Source organism: Gobio gobio (assembly GCF_949357685.1).
Source record: "Gobio gobio genome assembly, chromosome: 5".
NCBI lineage: Eukaryota > Metazoa > Chordata > Actinopteri > Cypriniformes > Gobionidae > Gobio > Gobio gobio.
In genome coordinates, this window is record NC_137101.1 from 27,609,585 (window position 1) to 27,634,147 (window position 24,563).

Genomic DNA, 24,563 nt, shown 5'->3' on the forward strand with positions numbered 1-24,563 from the left:
GGAAAAGTGCGTACGTCTGCTTAGACCCGGACTCTAACCCGCTAAGCCACATGAACTTTGGCGTGGATTTCAGCGTACGCACACTCTGCGTTCAAACCTGTGCCTGCACACGTTTTATAAATGAAGCCCCTGTAACGTACTGCTCCGAGACAGAGGTTGAGGATCCAAACGCAGCTTTATTAAAGGGTAATCCACACTCGTAGTCAATAAGGCAAACAAGACAAGAGAGACAGGCAAACGGGTAATCCACGGAACAGGCACGAAATCCAAAACCAAGAGACATGAAACCAGGGAGAATGCTCAGAAATGCAATAGACAAACAAACAAGACTTCACAGTGAATGACAGTGTGAACATGGTTTATATAGGCTGGGGTAATGGAGTAATGAGGTAATGTGACACAGGTGCAAACAATGAGTGATGATGAGTCCGGGCAAAGGATTATGGGTAATGTAGTCTTTGATGGAGTGACAGTCCGTGGTGGAGTGCCCTCAGGTGGTAATCAGGGGCACTCTCACTGGTGATTGTGACAGCCCCACGTGAGCATATATTTTATGTTTATTAGAGTATTTTATTGGTAGTGTAGCAACATCAGATTATTTGAATCCATGTCTGAGACATTGTATGCTGCTATATTTACAGTGACTGCACACACTGCAGTTCTCACAGTTAATTTCCGTCCTTTCAATTTTCCCGCAGCTTATAACTAGCTTCCAGCTTAGTACTCATTACATGCTGGATATATATCACAGACCCTAATCTAAATTCCCAGACATCCCCATATAATTTTAACTTCGATTCACTTATGTGTCAGTTTCAGCTGTTAGGACAAATGCAAGATATTTTTGTAAGAAGGGAATATTTCATGATGATTAATTTAACTCAGAAATTAACACATTAATTTGTCCTTGCGACATTGCTTTTTTTGAAAAGCAAAGTGTTTATGTCCAGCCCCCTATGACATAGAACCACTTAGATGTGTATGTACGAACCCAGAAAAGCACATACTTGTGAAAAACAATTTAACACAGGCCATATTGAACTCAATTCAGTTCAACTTGGCTTCAATTCTAAATCGCTTTTAAGAATAAGATCAAAGCACAGTGGATCACAAAGCAGCTTAACAAGGTAGCAGTACTTACACCCACAGTGAACAAACAGGAGACTGCTGGAGGTGTGTGTGTGTGTGTGTGTGTGTGTGTGTGTGGGGGGGGGGGGTGTTGGCTTGATAGTAAGGAAGAATCCATTCTTTGCCACTGTCTAGTTGACCTAATAAAGACAATTGGAAGTAAAGCAAGTGGATTGGGGTCTGAAGGAAAGCAAGCAGCATGCATGTCAATGTAAAGGACACCAGTTCACATTTTAATTTAGCCTACGGATGGGTGTGACGGAAGTGGCCAGGTTTACAGAGAGGTCATGAACTATAAATGCTGGAAAAAAAATTAGTTTGTGGAATTACTAACAGTACTAACAGATTTAAGTCAAACTGTGGTGCACCAAAGGCACTGTGGACAGAGTTTGCTAAAAAGTCAGTGATAAACAAATTTCTTTGTGGATGAGTTTACAAAGCAAGTTATACCACAATGAGTGATGATAGTTATCAAACCTCTATGGAAGAGTAAACAGTTTACCTTTTTCTCTAATGAGAACTTCAAATATACATACAAGCTAAACTATATTTAGGATTTAGGGATTAGTTTGTGTTATTTAATTTTTCCCTAACACATCTACGTCACTCAAATTGATTTTGGATGCATTCACTCTAAAGCTTTTCTAGCAGAACAAGTTCACTTGACTCCAATGTTCGTTTTGTTTGGTTTTAAGTCTGCTTAAAACGGTGGGTTCGGTTTATGTGGACCCATTGTAGTAGCGAACTAATCCAATACTATTTCAGATTCTGAAAGTTATTTTTATATGTACCCTAAACTTCGAAATCCGCTTCACAAGGCATTTTTTAATCTAAATGAGAAAGTAGTTGGATTCAAGGGTTTACAGGGCTGAAACTGTAAATTTGATTGAAATATCATTCAAATCGAGCTCAGTAAGAATAATTGAGGTGTTTTGTGTTATTTAATGTATTCCTAACACATCTACGTCACTCAAAATTATTTTGGATGCATTCACGCTAAAGCTTTCCTAGCGGAACAAGTTCACTTGACACCAATGTTCGGTTTGTTTGGTTTTAAGTCTGCTTAAAACGGTGGGTTCGGTTCATGTGGACCCATTGTAGTAGCAAATTAATCCAATACTATTTTAGATTCTGAAAGTTATTTTTACATGTACCCTAAACTTCGAAATCTGATTCACAAGGCATTTTTGAATTTAAAACATGAGAAAGTAGTTGGAATCAAGGGTTTACATGGCTGAAACTCTCAATCTGATTGAAATCTCTTTCAAATCAAGCTTGGTAAGAATAATTGAAGTGTTTACATAAAGATTTTTCAGTTCGATTGAGCCATCAATCCATGTATTAATGGATTGTTTGGTTGCATGTAAATGTAGCTTTTAATGACTAAACACAGACCCAAACGTATGACGCTGAAAGGGGGAAGGAGGTGGGATTGAACTTGGGTCGGACCAAGTAATCAAACCAAGTCCTCAGTTGTTTCATTAAGCTGTTTTGTAGCCTTTAAAGACAAAGGTCATTATACAGACATCTCTTTTAAATGTCAATGCTCTGGGGCTGGTTTTACAAGCGTCTGCTGCTGCTTTAAAAGGGCTTTCAACATCTGTGGGGTTTAAGGGCTTCATCATACGTTCTAATCGCCGCTTTCTCTCCCGTGGTCTACGCAGGACAGCCTGCACCTGCTGGACTCCAGTGGGGTGCTGAGCGTCCACCTCTATACCGCCTGGCTGGAGCTCACTCATAAGGAGGTACTGTAAACAGTGGCCTAGCGTAGCTCTGCGGTGGCGGTTCCTGCTATCCCTCCGACCTCAGGGTCCGCATTTACAAAGCGTCTCAGAGTCCCCTGGGCTGTTTCTGGATCAGTTGTGTACTCGGTTATATAGAGACAAAAGGGCAGCTTTGGCTGGAGGCAATCAAATCCTAAATCAACTCCTGTAGTTTGAGAAGCTTTGTGAATACAGACCCAGAGCTTCTTTTCTCTCCAACAGCTTGTATCTTTGTCCAAAGAGATTCATTAGTAGGGATGGGAATCACAAGGAAATTTACGACCGGGCTCTGTTTCCACTTAACGTTCATCAGTTCTTCCATTAGGATTAACCGTTATGTGTAAACCGTCATTATTATTTTTATTTCTGTTTGATGACACTACTGGTGCAAATTTTTTTTAGAGTTATTCAACTGGTTCAAGCCAATAACTTTTGATTCCAACAATGAATTTTTTTTTAGTCTTTTTGGCTGATTTATTGAAAAGAATTGAGTCTGGGTTAGAGAAATGATGAATTTCAAGAACCGTTCATCAGGAAAATCTATTCCAGTATATTCCCAGTATACTCATGGCTACTGCATACAGACAAAATGGCCAATGATATCGACATACCCAATTTCAGTTAATCCAATAGCATCAAAACATTTGTTGGTAGTTTGTTAGGGAAAACAAGATCTTCTTTCTGCGGGCTGATTAGGGTTCGAAGTGGTCCAACGGAATGAATCATATTGTTTTAAAAAGTTGTTGCAGAAAGAATTGTGTTCAATGGGAATATGCCTTTAAGCTGGTATATCTTGATCAAAGTGTATTGGCTATTTGATAAATCCTCAATTTTATTTGTAGTAAATTTGTAACCAGCTCCTAGTTGTTGGTTGTGTCAACATGAGATAATTTTTTTTCCTGTAGTCCGCATTTTTTCCTGTATTCTATGAATTTGCAATGTGAGAGAAAAACAGGAATTTGAATGAAGTGATGAAATGGAGGCTAGTTCAGAGCACAAGTTCATATTCAACACAGTCACTTCAACCCAAACCAGCTTGACTAATTTTGCAGATATCTTCTATTTTTGTCACCGTATGGCAGTTAAGGTTAATATATTGTAGGAATATTGCATGTAGGAATGTTGGAAACCCAGTGTGTCTCCAGTACATGGAAAAGGTGTTGGGATTTAAAGCGGGAAATGAGACAGGAGAGAGGATGAGACACACAGAGTGAGGACGTCACACCCTGTAGAGGAAGGAAGAATGACATCATGGCTCTTTTTAAAAAAAATCTCTGCTTAAGGAGAATACATTTGGGAGACATGATGCAGTTGACTGAATAGTGTGTGGTTTTGAAGTTGAGGTTGAGAATGTATTTGAGAATTTGTGCTAACTGAACCAACCAAAAGGTCTCAACTTTTCCAAAACTTAGTTGTGTAAAATATCCTATATGTGAGGTTCTACATCAGCAGTTAATTTTGCAAAATAGACTCATTTTGCACATAGTGTGTCTCCAACTCCAAAGCATACCTATACATACATTTTGTTCAATTAAATCACAAGATATCTTGTTATATACCAGATTTTTGGAGGGCTCTGCTGCCTTAGGATAGTCGCTAGGGCAATCAGCCAATCAGTTGTCTGGACGTAATTATCCTATGGCTCCAGGTGACTAGTTTTTCTACTACTTCATATTTTTTATCAACATACAACACATATACTTCTAAACATAGACCCACCCATAACTTATCCCGAATATCAGCGGGAAATTATAAGTGAATAACTCTGATGTACAAGCACCTAACCCTGGTTGTAAGCCAAACTTGACATAAACTGTAAACTTATCCTTCAAATATGATTGGTTAAATGGAATGTTGTTCCAGGAACATGTTGTACTTGGTGAAATCAAGTTCACCTACTTCATGTACCAACCAAGCAACTGCCATTAGGATAATGATAATGTTTAGAGATTGAAATGTCATCCAAAAACACGTTTATCTCAACTATCTCTTGAGCTTGTATTTCCTTAAGGTTCCAGACTGATTAGTTATATACCTGTATTATATCTTCCCAACAGGGCAACTGATTGAAGAAACTTAGAATGTGACATTTACAGTACATACAATTCATCCAATCACTCAGGATAAGTTGTAGTACAAAAGCTGTCTCAATTGTCCACGTAAAGCTGTTTTTTTGTTATTTTACTTTCAGTTACTAGTGAGATAATTGTTCTAGTGTATGAGGAGATTACTGGTGATTTACTGTCAAGATGATGAATTTCATGTCAAGGGATTTTATCAAGAATGACTGCTGATTTCTACAGTTCTTAGATCTTCTTCCGCCTGCTATTCAGCTGTCATTCACTTTAGAAAGCTCTCGCCAGAGGAATGCACTCGAGCTGAATGTACGATCAGGCCTGTTTTACTAAAGAGCAGACCATTATGACCCACTCATTCATCATACTGTGGCGTCGGTCAGATTCGGTGAATGTTTGGCCGCTTTTAGAGTAGCTACCAATCAATGACTGTACCCATGAGAGTCCAAAGGCAAAGTTTCAGGAGTTCTTTTTCTCCAGTTTAAAAATAATACTATTTTTCTGTGTCAGTACTAGACACTTATCAATCTGCTTTTCAATCTGCTAATATCCCATTTCATTTGAAACATGTAACATTTAAATTTGAACTCAATTTCTATTACTGTTTTTGTGCTTATAAATAATTAGTATATAATTAGAATGCATTAAAACATATGGCAAGCAACCAATTTCAGATTTAACAAGGAATTTGCAAATATTATAATGTATTTTAAAAGGATAGTTCACCCAAAAATTTTAATTACCCCATGATTTACTCAAGCCATCCTAGGTGTATATATTACATTCTTCTTTCAGATGAATACAATCTGATTTATATTAAAATATGTCCTGGCTCTTCCAAGCATTATAATGGCAGCCCAAAATTTGAAGCCCAAAAAAAGTGTATCTATCCATTATAAAAGTAATCCACACAGCTCCGGGGGGTTAATAAAGGCCTTCTGAAGCATAACTGGTGCGATGATGGCGTCGGACGTAGCGTAAAAAAGCATAACTGGCGCAATGATGACGGCGGACGAAGCATAAGCATTTTGAACTGCGAGAGGTGCTACACTTTCTAGTTGAATATGGAAGGCAGTCCGCCGGAAGCTAGATATTTTTAATATAACTCTGATTGTATTCATCTGAAAGAAGAATGTCATATACACCTAGGATGGCTTGAGGGCGAGTAAACTATGGAATAATTTTCATTTTTGGATGAAATATCCTTTTAACTTTTGTTTGAGTTACTTATAAAAAGAAATAATGCATTATAATGTACATTTTTAATACCTTTATAATGCATTATACATTTTTGTAGTTACAATACTCAATGCAGATTAAGATGGGATAAGTGAAATAATTAAGACAAATAATGCCATTTATTATACTGCATTGGCAAAAAGATTTTCATCTTGTCATTCAGAATACATCACATCTTAAGTTTCATAGCATGGTTCTGGTCTACCCAGACTGCCATAAAGAGTTTTATTATGTGACATGAATGTCTTCAGTAACCTGTTCGGTGAGAAGTGGACAGCACCTGAAATAAGACACGGCTTTGTACCTGCACACTTTTTCCTTCTTAAAGGCGAGTTTGGTGGATTACGCACATAGCAGAGAACAAAAGCACTCGTCCATCTCTTACTGTCTGGAGCACAGCCGAGCATTGATAAATGAGATGTGTTATTGAGACACATGGGTTTAAAAGTGGTCCCCATGTCCCGTAGGCCAGCCGACAACACCGTGCTATGTGTATGTCCTGAGGATGTGTGTGTATGTGTGTGAACCTAGGCCAGTTCCCTTGAATTATTCACAGCTCTAGGTTTACACAGCCGGAGGGCGGGTGAGGTAATTCTGTTTGATAGCGAAGGAGATCAGTGTGACAAAGACACCCCCTCCAGTACGACACTCACACACAGATGGATTCTGCCATGACACCTGCTCCAGACACAATTCCTCTGAGAAGAGAAAGAGAGTTTGGATGTGTGTATGTGTGAGGTGATAATAATGAGTGCATTTCCTTGGTTTAGCAAAAAATGAAAGCATCTCTCGAGCTAGACTTCCTGGTTTGTAAAAATTACCCTCAAGGCCTTTATTGTCTCAGCTTTATACGGTTTAACTCTTTCCTCCCCGCCATTGATGGAATTTTCCGGCTTTCATGTTTTCACAGTTATACGGTAGGGGGCGCTATGACACATCTTCTGAAAAAGTACTGAATCTCCTGATCAAAACACAGGCAAAGAAGCAGAAACAAGCGACATCATATGTAATCATATTGTGTGCATATGTAAAATAACGCGATCATCAACATTAAACAGAGTATAAATCAAAACTGCCTAATGTTACCGATTAAAAAAATGTCGACCCAGAACGAGCTATAGGACTGTGCCAGCATTTGGGGTGTTGATGGACTAAATCTACTCAATCTGTTTTGATCATATCTTTAAATTAAATCTTTTATATATTTTATAAATCTTAAGATTCATAAAAATCTCTGTGACACAAAGAATGTCACAATGTTGGATCATTTTATATCACTAACAAAATAATATCAAATATATTGGAAATTTTCAACAGTCTTTCAGACCTCAACAGCTCAACATACTCACATTCACAGCTCTGAGAAAGTTGTCATACCTGAATATATTTTGTGAGTAATTTGAAAGTGTAAAATGACTCTATCATCAGTTTTGTCATGTTGTTTTTGTGTGTAACCCAATCCGTTGATTGACATTTCGCTCTAATCCCTCATAACACAGTTGTCTTCCCGTTTAACTGACAGGCCAGTGGCAGCAGCGGCGGATTTATCTGAAAGCTGAGCAGTTTTTCCTGAACCGCAGAACCGTTACTGTCAAACCCAAGCTCAGTTTGCCCCTCTAGGGAAAACACAAGCCATTTAGAGCCGTTTACAGCCGTGTTCTCCTGTACTGACTTGTGTTAGCAGTCGAAACACTGGGATGTTCTGAAGGTAGACTAAGGGCAAGTTCGCATATCGATGATTAATTCTTACACTTGTGCTTGTAGTACACTGAATGGGCTGAACGGTACATGTCCAGAACAGATCATTTGAGAATGTGAAACTCAAGAATCCTGCTCGGAGCAGAAACATTGATGTACCCTTGAGTTGAGACTACGTTTTTGATCTCTGTAAATGAGCTATCAAATGCACAATGTGCCCAAACTGTGCCAAACATCTCCAGAGAAAGTTTCTCATAGAGTTGTTCCAGGCCTACACACGACACTTAATTATGGTTTGGATTAATATTGCTGATTGTTAGGAATCTGAACAAAAGTTCATTGACCTCATTCTGAACCATTTGCTGTGGAAAAGTGTTCTAATTATTTTATTTTATTATTTTATATTTTATTTTTATTTATTTTTTTGTGAACAATAGAGCACGTGAAAAGTCTTATAGTCGTATATGACCTGAGCCTATAATCATTTTGTTTTATTTTATTATTTATTTATTTATTTTAAATTTGTAAGGAGGAGGGACTGGAGTATGGTCTGGGTGGACTGGAGAGGAAGCTTTGTGTTTTGAATGTTAGAGTATGTCTACGTAGAACATCAAACTCGCTCATTTCGAAAAAGCATGAAAATCCTGTTTTCCATGATATGACTCTTTTTAAAGCAATTCTTCCTTTATACTTCCCCCCTAGTCTGTTAGGGTGAAATAAAGGCTTGAGCATGCCTCTCTCTCTCTGACCTCATCCTCTGTCAGGAGCTGTTGGGATCAAGTGCGTTGCCATGGCTCCAGCAAACCCCTCAGTCCCTAGAGATCAGTGTGTAGAGGTGACGGGAGTTTTCAACACTCCAGAGAGAAAACCTAAGCTGGAGGCCTCTTTTAAAGGAATAGTTCACTCAAAAATTAAATTCTGATCAAATTTACTTGTGTTGTTCCATCTCCTTGTGATTACAATGAGAACTGAAGGTTTTAAGCACCATAAATGTGATCTATACAACTTTATGGGCCCTATCTTGCACCCAGCGCAATTGACTTTGTACACCGACGCATGTGTCATTCCTATTTTGCACCCGCGCAAAGCGCGCTTTTCCCTCCACAGAAGCACGTCGCTAAACTAGTGAATGAACTTGCGCTACCTGGGCGGTTCAGCGCAAAAAAGGAGGCGTGTTCCGGCGCAAACAATCCCTGGTGCTATTTTGCTGTTCCATTAAACAATTGCGCCACTGACCAGAAAAAACCTAGTCTAAAGTCAGTGGCGCGTTGCGCGTTGTTCATTATGCTATTTTAAGGGCGCATGCTTGACCATAATGTATAGCGTGCACAACGCGCATACACTTTGCTCATGTAATCTACACAGATGCAACAGTTATTTTTGCAAATCATAAATTGTTACACTAAAAATTATTAACACATGAGATGACGGAAATCATTGTGGTGTGCCACGAAGATGTGAAAAAATAGGCATAAATCTAGCTTACAAATTATTCAGGCTAATTGTAGTCTAATAATTAAGGAGACCTGTTTGCCCAATAGTGGCAACTTCTGGCAAGACATATATGTATATAAGGACATCTAACAAATTGGTTTGTCCGTCAAGAACCAGGAAAAAAAATCGCTGAGGGTGGACGCAGCGATGTCCTATGCTGGCGTCAGGTCCTGAGTAGAGGCAGATCCACCTCCCGTTACACGGCGTGCCCGATTGATGCTGGCAAGCTTGGACTTTCCCCGTCTTCTGATGTCATTGTAGCGCTTCCGGCACTGGTGCGACGTCCTGGGGATGCCAGCTGATGAAACAATTGTGGCTATTTCCTCCCACGCCTGTTTAACCGACGTTATTTTGGGTGGGTTTCTCCCATCCCCATACAACACAACTTCTCTGTCTTTCACTGCTCTTACAAGAACATCAGTCTCCTCGGCTGTGAACCGCTCCTGGCGTGCACCTGGTAAATACGCCATAATAATAGCAATCCATAATGGAACTTGCGCACCTGCTTTTACAGGGAATGTTGGATGACGCTCTGATTGGTTTATTCACGTTACGCCCAAACCACACCTATGAATAATGAAGCTACTTCAGACCAACCCATTTTAGATTTGCCAAGAGCCATTTATCCCGCCGGGAAAATAGCAACAGCGCCGAGACCCGCCCACAAAGTTACTTGCGCTTCGCGCTTTGACACTTGCGTTTCAGATCATTAAAATAGGGCCCTATGACTGCATTCCACATTTTGTAAAGCTTTGTGTTTGAAAACCAAATTCTTTTTTCACTGATAATCTGCTTAAACCAGATGGTTGAGTCAGTTAGTTCAATTTAAGAACTGACTCGATTTGCAAACAAATCATACAGACTACAGATGAACTGAAAAAATTTAACTCAAAACAATGGCTTCATAAGACTTGAATTATTGCATGTCATATGGACCAGTTTTTATTCTGGTTTTGGGTCCTTTTTGTAGCTTGAAAGCTTCAATCCCCATTCATTGTATTGGAACATATACATTTACATGTCTTGATTTATGTTTTGTGAAAGAAAGTCAAACAGGTTTGTAATGACATGAGAGTGAGAAAAACATTTTCAGACAAGTTAACGATTAAATATTATCTTTTTTCTAGGAGAAGGGACTAACTGTCACTTTCACATACACAAGGGAATCACTTCAAGTTTAAGTTTTAAAAGGTCAAGCTGATTTCAGAGATGCATCATCCAGATTTGCTTTAACAAATGAAAACACACTGAATTCATTAAGACCAAATTATGCCTGTGAAAACTATAAACATTGTTGTATCACTCAGTTCACAAAAGGTATTGTGCAAGTCAGGTTTGCACATTTTAATGTGCATTAATGAGCATAATTTCTACAGAAAGGAGGTGTGTTGGTGTTAAAAACAATGACTAGTTTAAATCTACTTTGCACTATTTTAGACAGGGAAGACGTCATATTTCATTTTATTGGAATCAAATCAAATCAAATAAAACCCTATCTATTTCACAATTTTCCCATGTTTTCCAGAGTTTTTATCCACTGTATATTTATATATATATCAATATTTCATCATGATTAATCGCACCATTTTGTCTGTATTTTCTGCAAGCTTTTTTCAAGGTAAATTTAGGTTTCTTTCCAAAAAAGGACACACAATAACCAAATGATATAAGAATTCCAATAAATGTATCCAAAGTACCCATGAAGAAAAAAAAAACATTACAGAAAAAAATGCAGAATTCACAGTGTATGTGTACAGTGCAACAGCAAAGAGTTTGTTTACATCTTAAACAAGTCAAGTCTGCGCATCAATATAACAGACTGACAAGTTTTTTTGGCGTTTTACTGTACAACTCCTGTACTTTACCTGTATTTCACACTCTTCAGAAACAATCACAAAATATGACAGAGCTTGTGTTTTAAAGCGAAACACTGGAAAGAATAATTCACTGAAAACACAACGCAAGTCTCTATTTTCTCTGCCATCTCTGATGTAATCAGTCTGGTTTTCTTTACATTAGCGCTGTTTTGGACTGTTTGAATAAATTTGCTTACTGGATCATTGGACTAAAAACTTTCCTGGAGTTTAGTGGCTTAAAATGATCACAAATAGAGAAATTGGATATGGGTTAAAGGGTTTGAATAGAGCCATTATAGATGCTCTTGACTTCTAAAATCATCTAACTGTGTGGCGTAAATTACGATAATGATGCGATTTTGCTTATTTCTTTGTGTTATTTGCATTAAACTAAACACGTTAACGTGTTAATATTGAATATTTGGCATTTGATGACTGTTCAAATACAGTATTTGAACTCTCAAGAAGAGCTTGTATCGATCAGAATTGTTGTGGCACCAATTCAGACCTGTGAGAAACCCTCATTTCTCCAACATCCGGGCTGATGTACCAACTTCTCTGCCATGAAACCAGATCCCACATCTGCTGTGCTGGATAGAACCACCTGCATTAGTCCGTCTCACTGCCATATCACATAGGGGAGAGGTTTGGGTGAACAGCACTTAAAAAAAAAACCAGATTCATCTAGAACATACATAAGCAGCTTTTCAATGTGCAGATGGATGTTGAGGAAGCAGCCTGAGGTGGAAAACCTCACACAAGTAGACACCTGCCTGTGTCAGAAGCCAGGGGACACATGGTATGCAGCCAGACACTGAGATCAAGGATGATTGAGATACTGAGAGTTAGCAAAACACTGCTAGGTAATATTTTTATTAAACAGATATTAAAGCAATCTGTGATGTACCGGAGTCTTCATAAAAACAGTATGGCGGTACCTGCCCAAACAGAAATCTCATCTGTGCCTGAGGTGGATGTTCGTAGCCCCGCTTGTTTTCTGTTCTGCCAGTACTGTGTGGCTCGTAGCCAAAACAGCCAGAGATCTGGAACTACCCCCAACAAACCCTCTGCTGGTGCCGTTACTGCCTCACCAGAGCGATTTATAGAGCTCTGCTGTTTTCACAGAGAAAGAACAGAGGAAAAGTCGATTAACAAGTTCAAAGCGGGATTAGCGATATTTAGGCTAATAGGTTTTAGCCATCAAACACTGTATGTCAGCTGTTTGAATTCCACGGTTTTGTTGTTTTCAAGTAACTTTTTTTTGTGATTTGGAAATTTGCATGCATTTTTCATACATTTCAATTTTGTCTTTGATAATTGTTGTTCACAGGTGTGGGAAATAGCAAAACTTGGGGGGATTCTGGGTAATGTCATCTTGTCTCAACACAGAAGTCTTTGTTTAGGTCTGTCTGTCATTTTACACCACGCAAAAGAGCAAACGAGGCTAATCTGACTCAAATTGCACCTGGAAGCACGAGGGTTTAACACTCAGACAAACCTAGAAGCAAGATCTACTGTATCTCAATTGTCCTAGACAGCAATGAGTTAAAAGGAGAGCTTCTAAGACTTTTCTCCTTAGAATAGATTTCAGGAGTATTAGGGGTTATTTACACGGCAACATTTTCAATTAAAATAGGTCTATAGGCACGTAGTGTTTCTTTACCAAGTGACATCGCTTACTACTGGCCTGGCATGAATAATACAGCGCTTTAAGTAATTTTTGTGGATCCTTGTGACCGGGGATATTTTTGACAACATTGTCGTCTGTAGGCGAAAAGCACAAAGGTAAAACGTTTCCATTTTTAGTATATCGTTGTTGTGTAGACGTACCCTTAAACTGTGCTCAGATGTGTCAAGATGCAAAAGTCTACAATCAAAAGTCTGAGAACATTAAATGAGCTTTATTTATTTAATTATTTATTATTTGAATCGCCATTTGTTGACATATTTCGGAGAAAAAGAATAGAAAAAGTGTGGGAATTTTTTCATCGATCAGAAATTGATTGGATTGTGAAAAGTGGGTGTAACCGTCCAGAATAGAGCCAGGCTGAAAGACAGAGTTTGCTAAAACAAGTTCTAAAGGTGATGATACCACGAGGCAACTTTTTGAGCAATTTTTCTGGGCAATGTTGCCATCAACGGGCAACCAGGTGAGACACAGGGCAACTAATTATGGCAATGGACTAGTACTCTTAGGCCCTGTCCACACGAACACTGGTATTTTCAAAACCACAGCCTTTTCTATGCAGTTTGGCCACTGAAACTGAACTTTTCTGAAAACTCCTGCCAGGGTGAACATTTTTAGAAACTGTAGTGCCGTGTAGTCGTGAGGATTTTGGCTTGTTACGTCAAAACCGGAACATGTCTTTACGGTTAGGGTTATATTGCCACCTGTTGGTTTGGAATGCTCTTGCTAGCGCTTCATAGCGTGTTTGTTGCGTTTTCATGTGGACGCGTTTTTTTACGGAGGAAAAACTCAGTTTATAAAAATACCTGTGTACGTGTGGACAATGCCTCAAGGTGATGATCTTTTGCCCAAGGAACATCTCTCTGCAACATTGCTCAAAAAGTTTCCCCGTGTATCATCACCTTAAGTATTTGGCTATTGGTTAACATTATCCAATAGCGTGTATGGCCTCGATGATGTCAGCAGAAAAGGAAAGTCGTTTCAGTGGGAGCTGAAGTTATTACATTTTGATAAAACATTACAAACACTTGTTTTTGGAATAAGATGCACCTATTAATCATTCACAATAAACCCAGGAATGTGTATTTAGAAAGTAAATAGAGTCTGTTTTGGAGTCATGTTCAAGGTCACTCTGCTAATAAAACAATATATTCAGTCTCATTCAACAAATCATGAACCGTGTCTTATCACTGCTTCTTGTAATTTTTCGGATGGCAGCTTTCTAAAAAACTGTGGTTTCCTACAGCGTTTGGCAGCTGGAGTGCATGTTGTTATTCTACTCCACTGATTAAGAGGTCAGATAAATGAGTTGGTGAAATCAAACAGCATAAAGCTCAACTCCTAAATCAAAGGCAACAGGGAGAACATACTTGAACTGGTCTGTTGTTGACAGTGTTGTGCTGTACGGTACAAGGCACACAGTTATTGTGTTCCATGTCAGGTGGTTTTTTTATGCAAGCCTCCCTTGTGAAACAGGCAGAGAACGCATTTTTGTGTAAATCAATTGTAAAGCCGTTCTTGCAGTTAAATTCAATGCGACAGTATATATAAGAATTGCTGCATTCAAAATATACATAGAAATTGCATAGTTCTTTTTCATGAATGAGACCTATTGAATAAAGTTGATAATTAAATAAAGTTAAATCCCATGATTTTAGGATTTGAGATATTTTCCATAGACATTCATCTCAACTAATTAATTACAATTTTAAATATTTAAACACATTTAAATCCTACATATAAATCCACATGTTAAATCCTCATGTAATTCTTAATTATGTTGTACATTTAAATGTGTTAAATGCAAACCTTAAATATTTAGATGTAAAAACTAAAATTCAAAAATACATGCCATTTAAGTGTACAAAGTGAGTGTATTCAAGTGGTTCCAGATTATGAGCCAGATATGTATTGAAAGCACCCAGCATGACCAGAGATATCCATCTGAATAATACCTCACACCCTCATATCCTGCTGGAAACAGGCCAAATGAATGCTGCAAAATACTGCTTAACAGTGTGTTTCCTTTGGTTTGGGCTTGTAGTTGAAAGCCAGACTCCTTTTTTAAGATCTTTGAAGCTGCTTTTGTCTACTCTGGTCCCCTGATGAGGTTTGTGTCTGAGGCCACACCCTTTAAGATTCCCTATTCTGTTCACACTTCATTTCCATGAGAAACTGATGAAACTTGCCCACGGCTAGACGGGCAGACAGACAGACAGACAAAACTTGGAAAGAAACTTAAATGTATAATTGTGGGTGTTTTCAACTATGGGCACTTTTGGCTTTTGTGGTTTTAGAATATAAACTCCAGTAAAACAGTTTATTTTATCTGTAAATAATGTCCAACATTGTGCATCACAATATATTTTTGTCATCCTTGTAAAAAAAATGTATTCAACTGTCATATAATTTCAAATATCAAGTTGCCTTAGTCTTTTCTTCCCTATTGTGACTGGATTTTTTTCTTCGGGAATTGATTGGACCGTTCGAGGCAGACCTGAATGGCATATTTAGTCTTACGAGGGCATATGCATATGAATGCGAAAAAATAACGATTTGCATGGATAAATGATTTATAATAAACACCGCAACATTCTGTAAAAAATAAAAATGGTCAATTATGATTTCATGGTGACTTTGTTAGGAAAACAACTAGGAAAACAATGAAATGACTTTGACTTACTAGGTTTAATTTACTAGCTAGAATTATATGGATCCTAAATACACACAATATTTAATATAATAACCAATATAATAATATTTAATAAGAAAATATGTTCCTACTTTTTGCATAATTTGACAACATTGATTTGGAAATGATGCACAAAAAAATATTCTGTTCACAATTGATATTAGTTTTAGTTTTTTTTTACTATTATCATTTCCTGCCACAAATCATGCTTCTCATATTTCATAATTTCAATGCAACTTTGAAAATAAAGTTTACAAGCATATGACGTATAAATTCCATAAAATGTATGTAAATCATTTCCACACAATACATATTTTAATGGTTTGTGTTTATTTCACTCATTGATGAGATTATCTTATTTTTATGATGTATTTTCATAGTTTTTAATTGAAAGTAGTCTGGGACACGGGTAACACCTTGAAACATTTAAATAAAGGGCATTTGACCTTCATGTAATAAAATAAAAGGACCCACTTTATATTAGGTGGCCTTAACTACTATGTACTTACATTTTAATGAATCATGTGATACAATGCACTTTTTGTATACATACATGTTTTTACATTGTCCTTACATTTTTAAATAAACCTGCTGGTAATTACATATGTAATTAATTTCTGCAGTTACATTTGTTATTACACTGTTGACACTTCCCTTACACCAAACCCTACCCTTAAACTTACCCACCACACCTGTCCCTAACCCTACCTATATCCCACCTCGATATCACCAAGTGTTTGTACTTATTTTTTGATGTAAGTACATAGTAGTTAAGGCCACCTAATATAAAGTGGGGACAAATAAGGAGTTGTAATCTGTTAGTATTAATACAAATTAACCTCTGAGATTTAACAATGTCAGTAGTTATTCATACAAAGTTCTGTCATGAAACTCTAGATGGCGCAGGCTGGTCATTAACTCAAACTGCTTGCAATTATGTAATTCTCTATAGAGCACAGCTGATTTGTTGCTCCTGTATCAGTAGCCAATGAGCTCGCTGCTCAACTTCAAATACTTGGTTAGCATTTGCTGTTGCATTTCCGCTTTCAGAAACCCTCCATCTTCCCCAGCTCCACCTGTATAGATCTACTACGGGTAATTCATGTGTGTCGTGTATGAATTGGCAGTAGCAAGTCTCAAACTTGCTCTGCAGCATCAGTGTAGCAGATTTATTCTGCCAAAACCAAATATATCAAATTGTCATACCCATTCTCATGCCAAACACTCAGAGAGTTATCATGACAGAAATATACAGTATATATAGCAACAGGAAGGCAAAAAAGAAAAATAGACTCAAATTGTGCCATGTTTAGACACCACCTAATGGAAAGCGTGAGTGTTTTTGCAGTAGGAAATAGTCCTTTCTGTAGGAGTGGCAGTGATAGTTTAGATAAAGCTGCCGTGCAGTGGAAAGTGTGCCATGCTGGGAGTGAACGTTTACACACAACACAACCTTTTCTTTCCGTCTGTCACTTTCAGACAGGTGGCCCACATATGATCTAGGTGTTCAGAGCCAACTTATGCCATATAGATATATCTCGTGTAAACTGCTTTGATCTGTGAGCGCATGCATTCATGCATCTGTGCACAGGATTCTATAAACATCCGGAATCATCAGGCCATAAACATAAAACTATATCTTGAATGGGTCCAAGATTTTACTCAACCGCTATGTACCCTTGTGAAAAAAGCAAGAGTACTTATTCCAGAAATAATATACTTTAAATGTACTTAAATGTGACCTGTAATGTTTTTGGACACTTAACTGCAAAATGAAAATGTATTTGACCCACTAAAGTAAGACTTGAGCACATTTGTATATGTAATTTCATAATTACATTTACCGTCTTTGAAATATGGCTAAAGTGTACTTTGCTAAAAGTATGGACAAATATTTCCATATCTACTTTCAAAATGTGCTTATATGAATCAGTGTACATCATGTTTATGAATAATGTCTAAAAAATGTAATTCTAAAAAAATCAATTTCTTCTCTTTTCAGCCTAAGATAAATCATTTGGGGTTGCCTCAAGGGCCATCGGGTGAGAAGGTGGCAGTAGTTGCCGTGGACGACTGTGACATCGCCATGGCCGTGCGATTCGGCAGTCAGATTGGCAACTACTCCTGTGCTGCCCAGGGCACTCAGACCGGACAGAAGAAGTGAGTTGATCCATCTCTCTGTAAACCAAACAAGAACTCATCATTCTCTCGAAAATTAGTCTTTGGTAATCATTGATAATTACACTGTTGTGTTCTCTCTCACACCCTTGCACAGTCCTCCAGGATACATGTCAACATGTCTTTCTTTTGTTAAAAGATCTTCTCATGCTTTCGGTGGCAATTGCAGCGTCAGATATTCTTACATGCTGGAACAAGGCTGTGCATTAAAACACATCAAAGAAAGAACAACAACAGATATAGTAAATGTAAAGGTTTAACCCGTCGCTCCAGTCTTATAAGTACTGACCTGTTTTATATTGCATGGCAACATTCCACGGAGATGATCATGAAATTCACACACACTGTACACATACTCTAGCGTGAGCGGAAAAGCTGAAGTATACTTTGGGCTTTACCGTATATATGCACAGACAAATACTTTCAAAGTATACTCCATTTGATAACACAGGCAACCAACACATATGCAACAAAAGGGTTCATCTTTGTAAAGTGTTTGCGCTATTTCTCTTCAGTAGTTATGACCGATAAAAATGCCTTTGTAGTCTTCGTAAAATGTCTTTTAATCTAGAGTTATGGGCATCTTAACCCCCTCGCACATGTGGGTGTCTACTGTTATCACTTTCTCTAGTGGATTGTTGTAGTTTTATCTCTTCCGATTCATTGATGTCTGTGAAACAACCATCTAGGCCAGTGTTGTCTCCTTGTGCACCAACTAATTAGTTCTGCATACTATGCTGATGACGACTTTTAAATATTAAAAATAAATAGATTCCTCTCTGGAGAAGCATTCAGTCTTTCCGCTCGCAAATTCCGTCCATGAAAATAACAAATCTTTGATGGTGCAAGCGCAACTGGCTTTTAAAGGGAATGGGAGATGAGACTCTGATTGGTTTATTGCACATTCCACCCAAAACACACCCATTACTCATTAACCCTCTGGTGCTCTTCATTAGGGGTTGCATTGGTTGTCTTCCCGGTCATAAGTGACCGGACACCTAAAAATGAAACTTCCTCCACCCCAGTAAAACCAATGCAATTTATTTTTCTTCAATAATATTTTTTCTTTTTAATTTTGTATTTTGAGATGATTTGATGGTATTTTTTAATATTTATGCAATAAGTATGGTCTATTTTTGCCATTGAAAAGTATACAAAATTTTTTTAAATATTTTTGTATTATTATTGCAGTATTTCAGGTTAAAATAGAGACTAGGCCTTCAAAATAAAAAAAATTGAAGGCAGATTAGCGCCCTCTTTTAGAATTATTTGAGAATGCAATCATGCAACCATGGGTGTAATAACTAGAGGTCTCTATGGAGAGGCTTGAGAATTCCCTAGTTCTGTTTTGAACACATTTAATGATTTTTTTTATGGATTTGAATATTAACTATTTATTATAAAGTTTTATAAAGTTAAAGTTTTAGATATTTTTTTTTGTTAGAAATATAGATTTTTTTCTGTGAATTTGTGTTTTTGACGATTTCCCATTAATTTCCTATGGTCGGTCATTTATGACCGAAGAGCACAAGTGGGAGTAATTTTTTACGACCACTTAGCATGCTCGAATCATGCCCTCAATTTTTTTGTGTTAACATACCTAATGCTAGAAAAGTCACCAAGTTTCATATTTTTCAGATGAAGCTGTGATTTAAAAAAATTCAAAATGTGGTTCATGGGCTCAGTTTTTCATAGGTGTGTGTGTGTGTATAAGTGTGCGTGTGTGTGTGAGTGGATGTGTCAATATCACACTCTTGATGTTTTAGAGTGTCACCCCTTTACTGCTGGGTGCTTTTTTTCAGCATTGTGGCCGATTTGTAGATTGTACAAACAAACATTCTGAGAATTTTTGTGTTTTTGCCGATTTCCAATTCATTTCCTATGGTCGGTCATTTATGACTGAAGACAATGAATGCTACTTTTTTTTTACGACCAATTAGCGTGCTCGAATCATGACCCCAATTTTTTTTGGTGTTAACATACCTAATCAGGGTAGTCACCAAGTTTCATATCATTCCAATGAAGCTGTGATTTTTAACATTTCAAAACAGAAAATTTTCCGGTCAGAAATGACCAAAGAGCACCAGAGGGTTAAGAGAATAGGGACAACCCTTTTAGACCATGCGCCGGGTGCCCCGACCATTTTTGCCCGTCTTTAAACTAGCAAAAGTGGATTCGGACATGTGCCATGCACTTTCGTTAAAATAGGGCATAAAATGTATGGTGCATACATATAAAAACACAAATATATAAGTAGACAGTATAAAGCAGGGTAGCCTACTAGATTGTGAAACAGAGCTATTTATGCCATTAACTTGATGGAGAGTTTGGTGGGACATTTTAAAGTTTTGTCTTCTCTCTTCAGGTCTTTGGATCTCACTGGGCCTCTTTTGCTTGGTGGGGTGCCCAACCTTCCAGAAGATTTCCCCATAAGGAACCGGGACTTTGTGGGCTGCATGAGGAACCTAACGATTGACAGTAAATCCATAGACATGGCCAGTTACATCGCCAACAACGGCACCACTGAAGGTCTGACATGAATCATAGCATATTTCGAAACTGTTGTTTCGCAAACTTGTTCTTGTATCTTTGTTGTAAGTCATTAAAAGTAATAGTGATATATTTATCGCTCTTTCAGGCTGTCCAGCGAAGAAGAACTTCTGCTACGAGGGTTTGTGTCAGCACGGCGGTCAGTGTGAAAATAGGTGGAACACGTACTTTTGTGACTGTCCTGAAGGCCGGGGCGGCAAGAACTGCGATCAGGGTAGGTGGGCTTATTTGGTAGCGTGCCAGTGCACGTGAATGTGTATGTGTGCATGTGTCGAGCATCCATGTATGCGTTTGTTATTCTGAACTAGGCGTTGATTGCTCATGAACTTTAAGGAAGCAGGCAGTGCCGTTAATGCGGCAGTGTTTCCTGAAAGGGAAATGTCTCCTCCGATAAGCATCAGTCAGGATCTGCTCTACTCTCCTTTTCTGCCCCATATCAACCTTACGGATATACACTCCACATACTCTGAACAATATGCGAGTTGAGTTGCCAATGCATATCCCATAATTCCTCTACTCTGCACAATTGTGTTGCGATGCCAATACTGATGAGGCATACTCAATGCCAGTAAAATCAAAGTTTTGGGACTACAACCTGTTGTTGTGGCCTTATGGGTTAAACAAACAACAAAACTAGATGTCATTTTGATTCAGAGTTATACGAAAGATAAACCCTCAGATTAGTCTGACAAGCCAGACCCACAACAAGATGTTGGGTCTGGGAACACACCATTTGCAGGGCTCAATCCACGGGGCAGGATAAACGGTTGTCTTTCAAATTCCCTCTGCACGCAATAGGATAGCGCTACAACCAACCAGAGCAACGAAGAAGGTGAAGCGGAGCTAGTTGATAGATTAAACTTTTGCCGTATCCGGTTGGCAAAACTCCGAACACATCTTCCTTTTTTAAGAATGCCGTTCTTTGTTCTTTTCTCAAAGAAACGCTTAACTACAAGCCTTCCAGAGTCGCGGCCAAAGCCGATTCGAAAGACAGCTGACTAGAGTTTGGTTTTTCCAGCTCGCAAGCTAACGGAGAGTTGCAAGACACCCTGGCTGCAAATTATATTTGCTGCCACTAGGGTGCATCTAGATTTCTAGACGACCTTCAGAGGATCAGACTTTTTAACTGTGTTGTAGCATTAGCTTTGTTCCAAAACCTAGTGGGCAACTTTGCTGCCTACTATCAGCTACCTTCTAAGGCAGCCAAACCAAAATGCAACCTCATAAGTGACAGATGTCAAACATATCTGCGTAGGCAGCCAATCGACACCCCTCACGAATAGCGCTCATATACAAAGTTTGCTGTTAACTGGTTGCTAAGCTAATACCTTGATACTCTAATAAGATTATAAATTTAATATATAATAATACATTTTTATTAGATTTAATTATGTTTTTATTGATAATAATCACTAATTGAATGAAATATAAGTAGATGTATAATCAGTATTAACTTAATTTGCATACATAGCACACACAAATGCTGGCTAATAGTCCTATATTTAAAGATTTCCATGGTGTCACTATATACCAGCATTGATGATAACCATAATATTTAAACATGAAGTATTGATATAATATGTTAATACTGCACATACAGTATAATATATTAAATAATCCAGTGATGAACTCTCTGTTCGCCTCCCTACTGTTATTTTGAGTGTGACTGGCCGAAAAAAGAGAATACACAAAATAACAAGTTAAATAGTCAGCTCATTAGCTTTTGCAACAGAGTTTAACTGTCAGTTTTGGAGGAACTGTCAGTCTGGATTAAAATCCACTGTTCCCATGTTCGCTCACAATTACGGGAACCACAGAACCTTCTGTTCTTACCGCATTCTTTGGTGGATTTGAGAAGTCAGCACTCTTGTGGACTGAAAAACACGTCACAGGTTACAGGCCAATAAATTCACCACATTTGCCATCTTTGGCATATTCAACACTACTTTACAGATCTACTATGATTAATTGACTGATGTGTATGAAAATGGGTGTGTTTGCATGTGTTTGAACAACCCAAATGATAGTGTACCTGACATCCCCAGTGGCTGTTTTTTTGCGGTTGGACATTCTGTAATGCTCGAGGCACCTGAACGAGAGGGGATAGTGTGAATCATGCTGGTCTCTTTCAGGTCCCTCCACAGACCTGTTGGGACAGCGCTCCATTATAAAACCTGGATGCTCAAGTCATGTCATCATCTAACAACAACCGTGTTGACTGAAACAGCCTTCTCCAATTTTATGTTCTGGCAGAGAAGTGTGCCTGCCAGGAAATGGTGTTATTTTTTATGCTGATTAGATGGATGCCTGAAGTAGCCTTGATTTCGCGGTTTGTTTTCGTTATAGGATAGCCCTGTTTTAGAGCAAATGGCTCATTTCCAGAGCGAGCAAAGTGTAATTTAGATATTATCACCTCTACGCTTCTGCCATAGCACAGATAGAGTGTCCATCTCTAGTAAAACATGTAATTCTGCCCGCAATGGCTGGCAGTTCCTTGGCGACTTCTCAAAATAAAGTCACATCAGGTGTCGTTGAAAATATTTGTGATACTTCAGTTCATTATGCATCTTGAGATTTATGGATCAAGCTCAAGTATATAGGTGTAATTTTTTTAAGAAAGTGTTGTTGGCTGTACAAAACTTGCCACCACAATGGACTGTGGGTAGTTGACAGAGAATTATTAACCATTTTTTTAAACAAAAACAAGCACATATAGATTTAGTTCACAAAAAAATGCAAGCTTTTTATCTACTTACACCCATGACGTTCCAGACTGGCATGATCTTCTGTGGAACATAAAACAAGATATTTTGAAGAATGTTGGTAACAAAACAGTTTAGTTGTTTATTGACTTTCATTGTATGGACAAAAAACCTACTGAGACAAAATATCTGCTTTTATGTTTTCTTTCTTAAAAAGAGAAAGAAAAGAAAGTCAAACAGGTTTGGAATGACAATGCTGGTACAATTTTTGGGTGAACAATCCCTTTAATTGTGACATCTCATTGCAGTGGTGTCTGAAGAAATATCACATTTATGCATGTATTCCCAGTGAATGCGTGAAGTGATAAAATTATACTTTCACTTCAGTGTTATTCACATTGGATAAAGCAGCCAAAGGATAAACATAAATGTAATATTACTGAGGCTAGAATTTATCAAGTCTCTTGTGTAATTCTATGCTCGTTCTAAGTCAGTTTTTTTAATAACCTTCTCTGCACTGCCTCTGCTATGATGTGTGGTAATATTGATTCATAGGAGCTGTAGATTTTGCTAGAGGGATTCTTCACGCAATTTCTGCCAGTGATCAGGGCTCATTGAGTTCTCAAGTCCTCACTTGACTCTGTGACTCTACTGTAGCGTTTCCATACGATCACACTTCTGCTATGCGTTTTGCCCGCACACAAATCAAACAGTAGTAGGGAGTACAGCACTGATAAGCACTGTACTCAGTTTGTTCAAGGCTTCTCCACGCCTTTTAACTGCAGGGTTTTTTTTTAAATAGTTGTTATGACACCCATGTCAAGATACTGTTGATGAAACTTCCAATATGTGGCTTTGAGCCACAAGACTCTGCATGATCAGTGCTTGAAGTGGAAAAAATAAAGTGCCGGTACTCACCAGAGGGGGCGGGGCTTTGTTGGGGGCGTGGTTATGGGGGGATTGTTTAGTCAATCATTCAAGAAGGTCCATATTTTAAAGCTCTTTCTAACTTGTTCTCAGCCTTAGAACTACCATATAGTTCTTGTAATTGTTTAACTATATAATTTGTTACAATAAGGGTTTATTTACAAAGCAAGACCATTGACGGCTCCTCATTAGGCTACCATGCAGGCCAACGTTCACTTTTGTCTTTCTTTTTTCTAATCAAATAGCAACACAGTTAGAAACTATAGCTGGGTCATTCCTGGTATGCGGCAACATTTTGGCTTCATAAATGTTTGAAAAAAAAGTACATGATTTTCATGTTTTTAGCATTCTACCAAAATGGTGACATGTTTAACTAGTCTGAATACATATTGGTCAAGCTCAGGGACTAAAAAAATTATAATTATGGGTAGATTAATTGTTCAGACACGGGCCGTGAAGGTGTTACACCCTGTTAGGGACATAGTTATCACAAAATGTTAATAATGTAAATGTTAAACAATAACAAGTGTTTCTTGGATAGTATATGTCCCTTATGCCATCATGGTATTTTTTT

The 24,563-nt window shown here is 38.0% G+C and overlaps 1 protein-coding gene across 1 annotated transcript in view; it reads left to right on the plus strand.

The window, feature by feature from the left end:
- Positions 1–24,563, plus strand: part of celsr1a (cadherin EGF LAG seven-pass G-type receptor 1a) — a gene marked incomplete at its 5' end in the record, with an annotated part of 100,156 nt that overhangs the window by 48,878 nt on the left and 26,715 nt on the right. The window contains 4 exons of the mRNA XM_079817253.1: positions 2,793–2,873; positions 17,635–17,792; positions 20,176–20,339; positions 20,449–20,574. Coding sequence (XP_079673379.1) covers positions 2,793–2,873; positions 17,635–17,792; positions 20,176–20,339; positions 20,449–20,574 — 529 coding nt within the window. The remainder of the gene's footprint in view (positions 1–2,792; positions 2,874–17,634; positions 17,793–20,175; positions 20,340–20,448; positions 20,575–24,563) is intronic.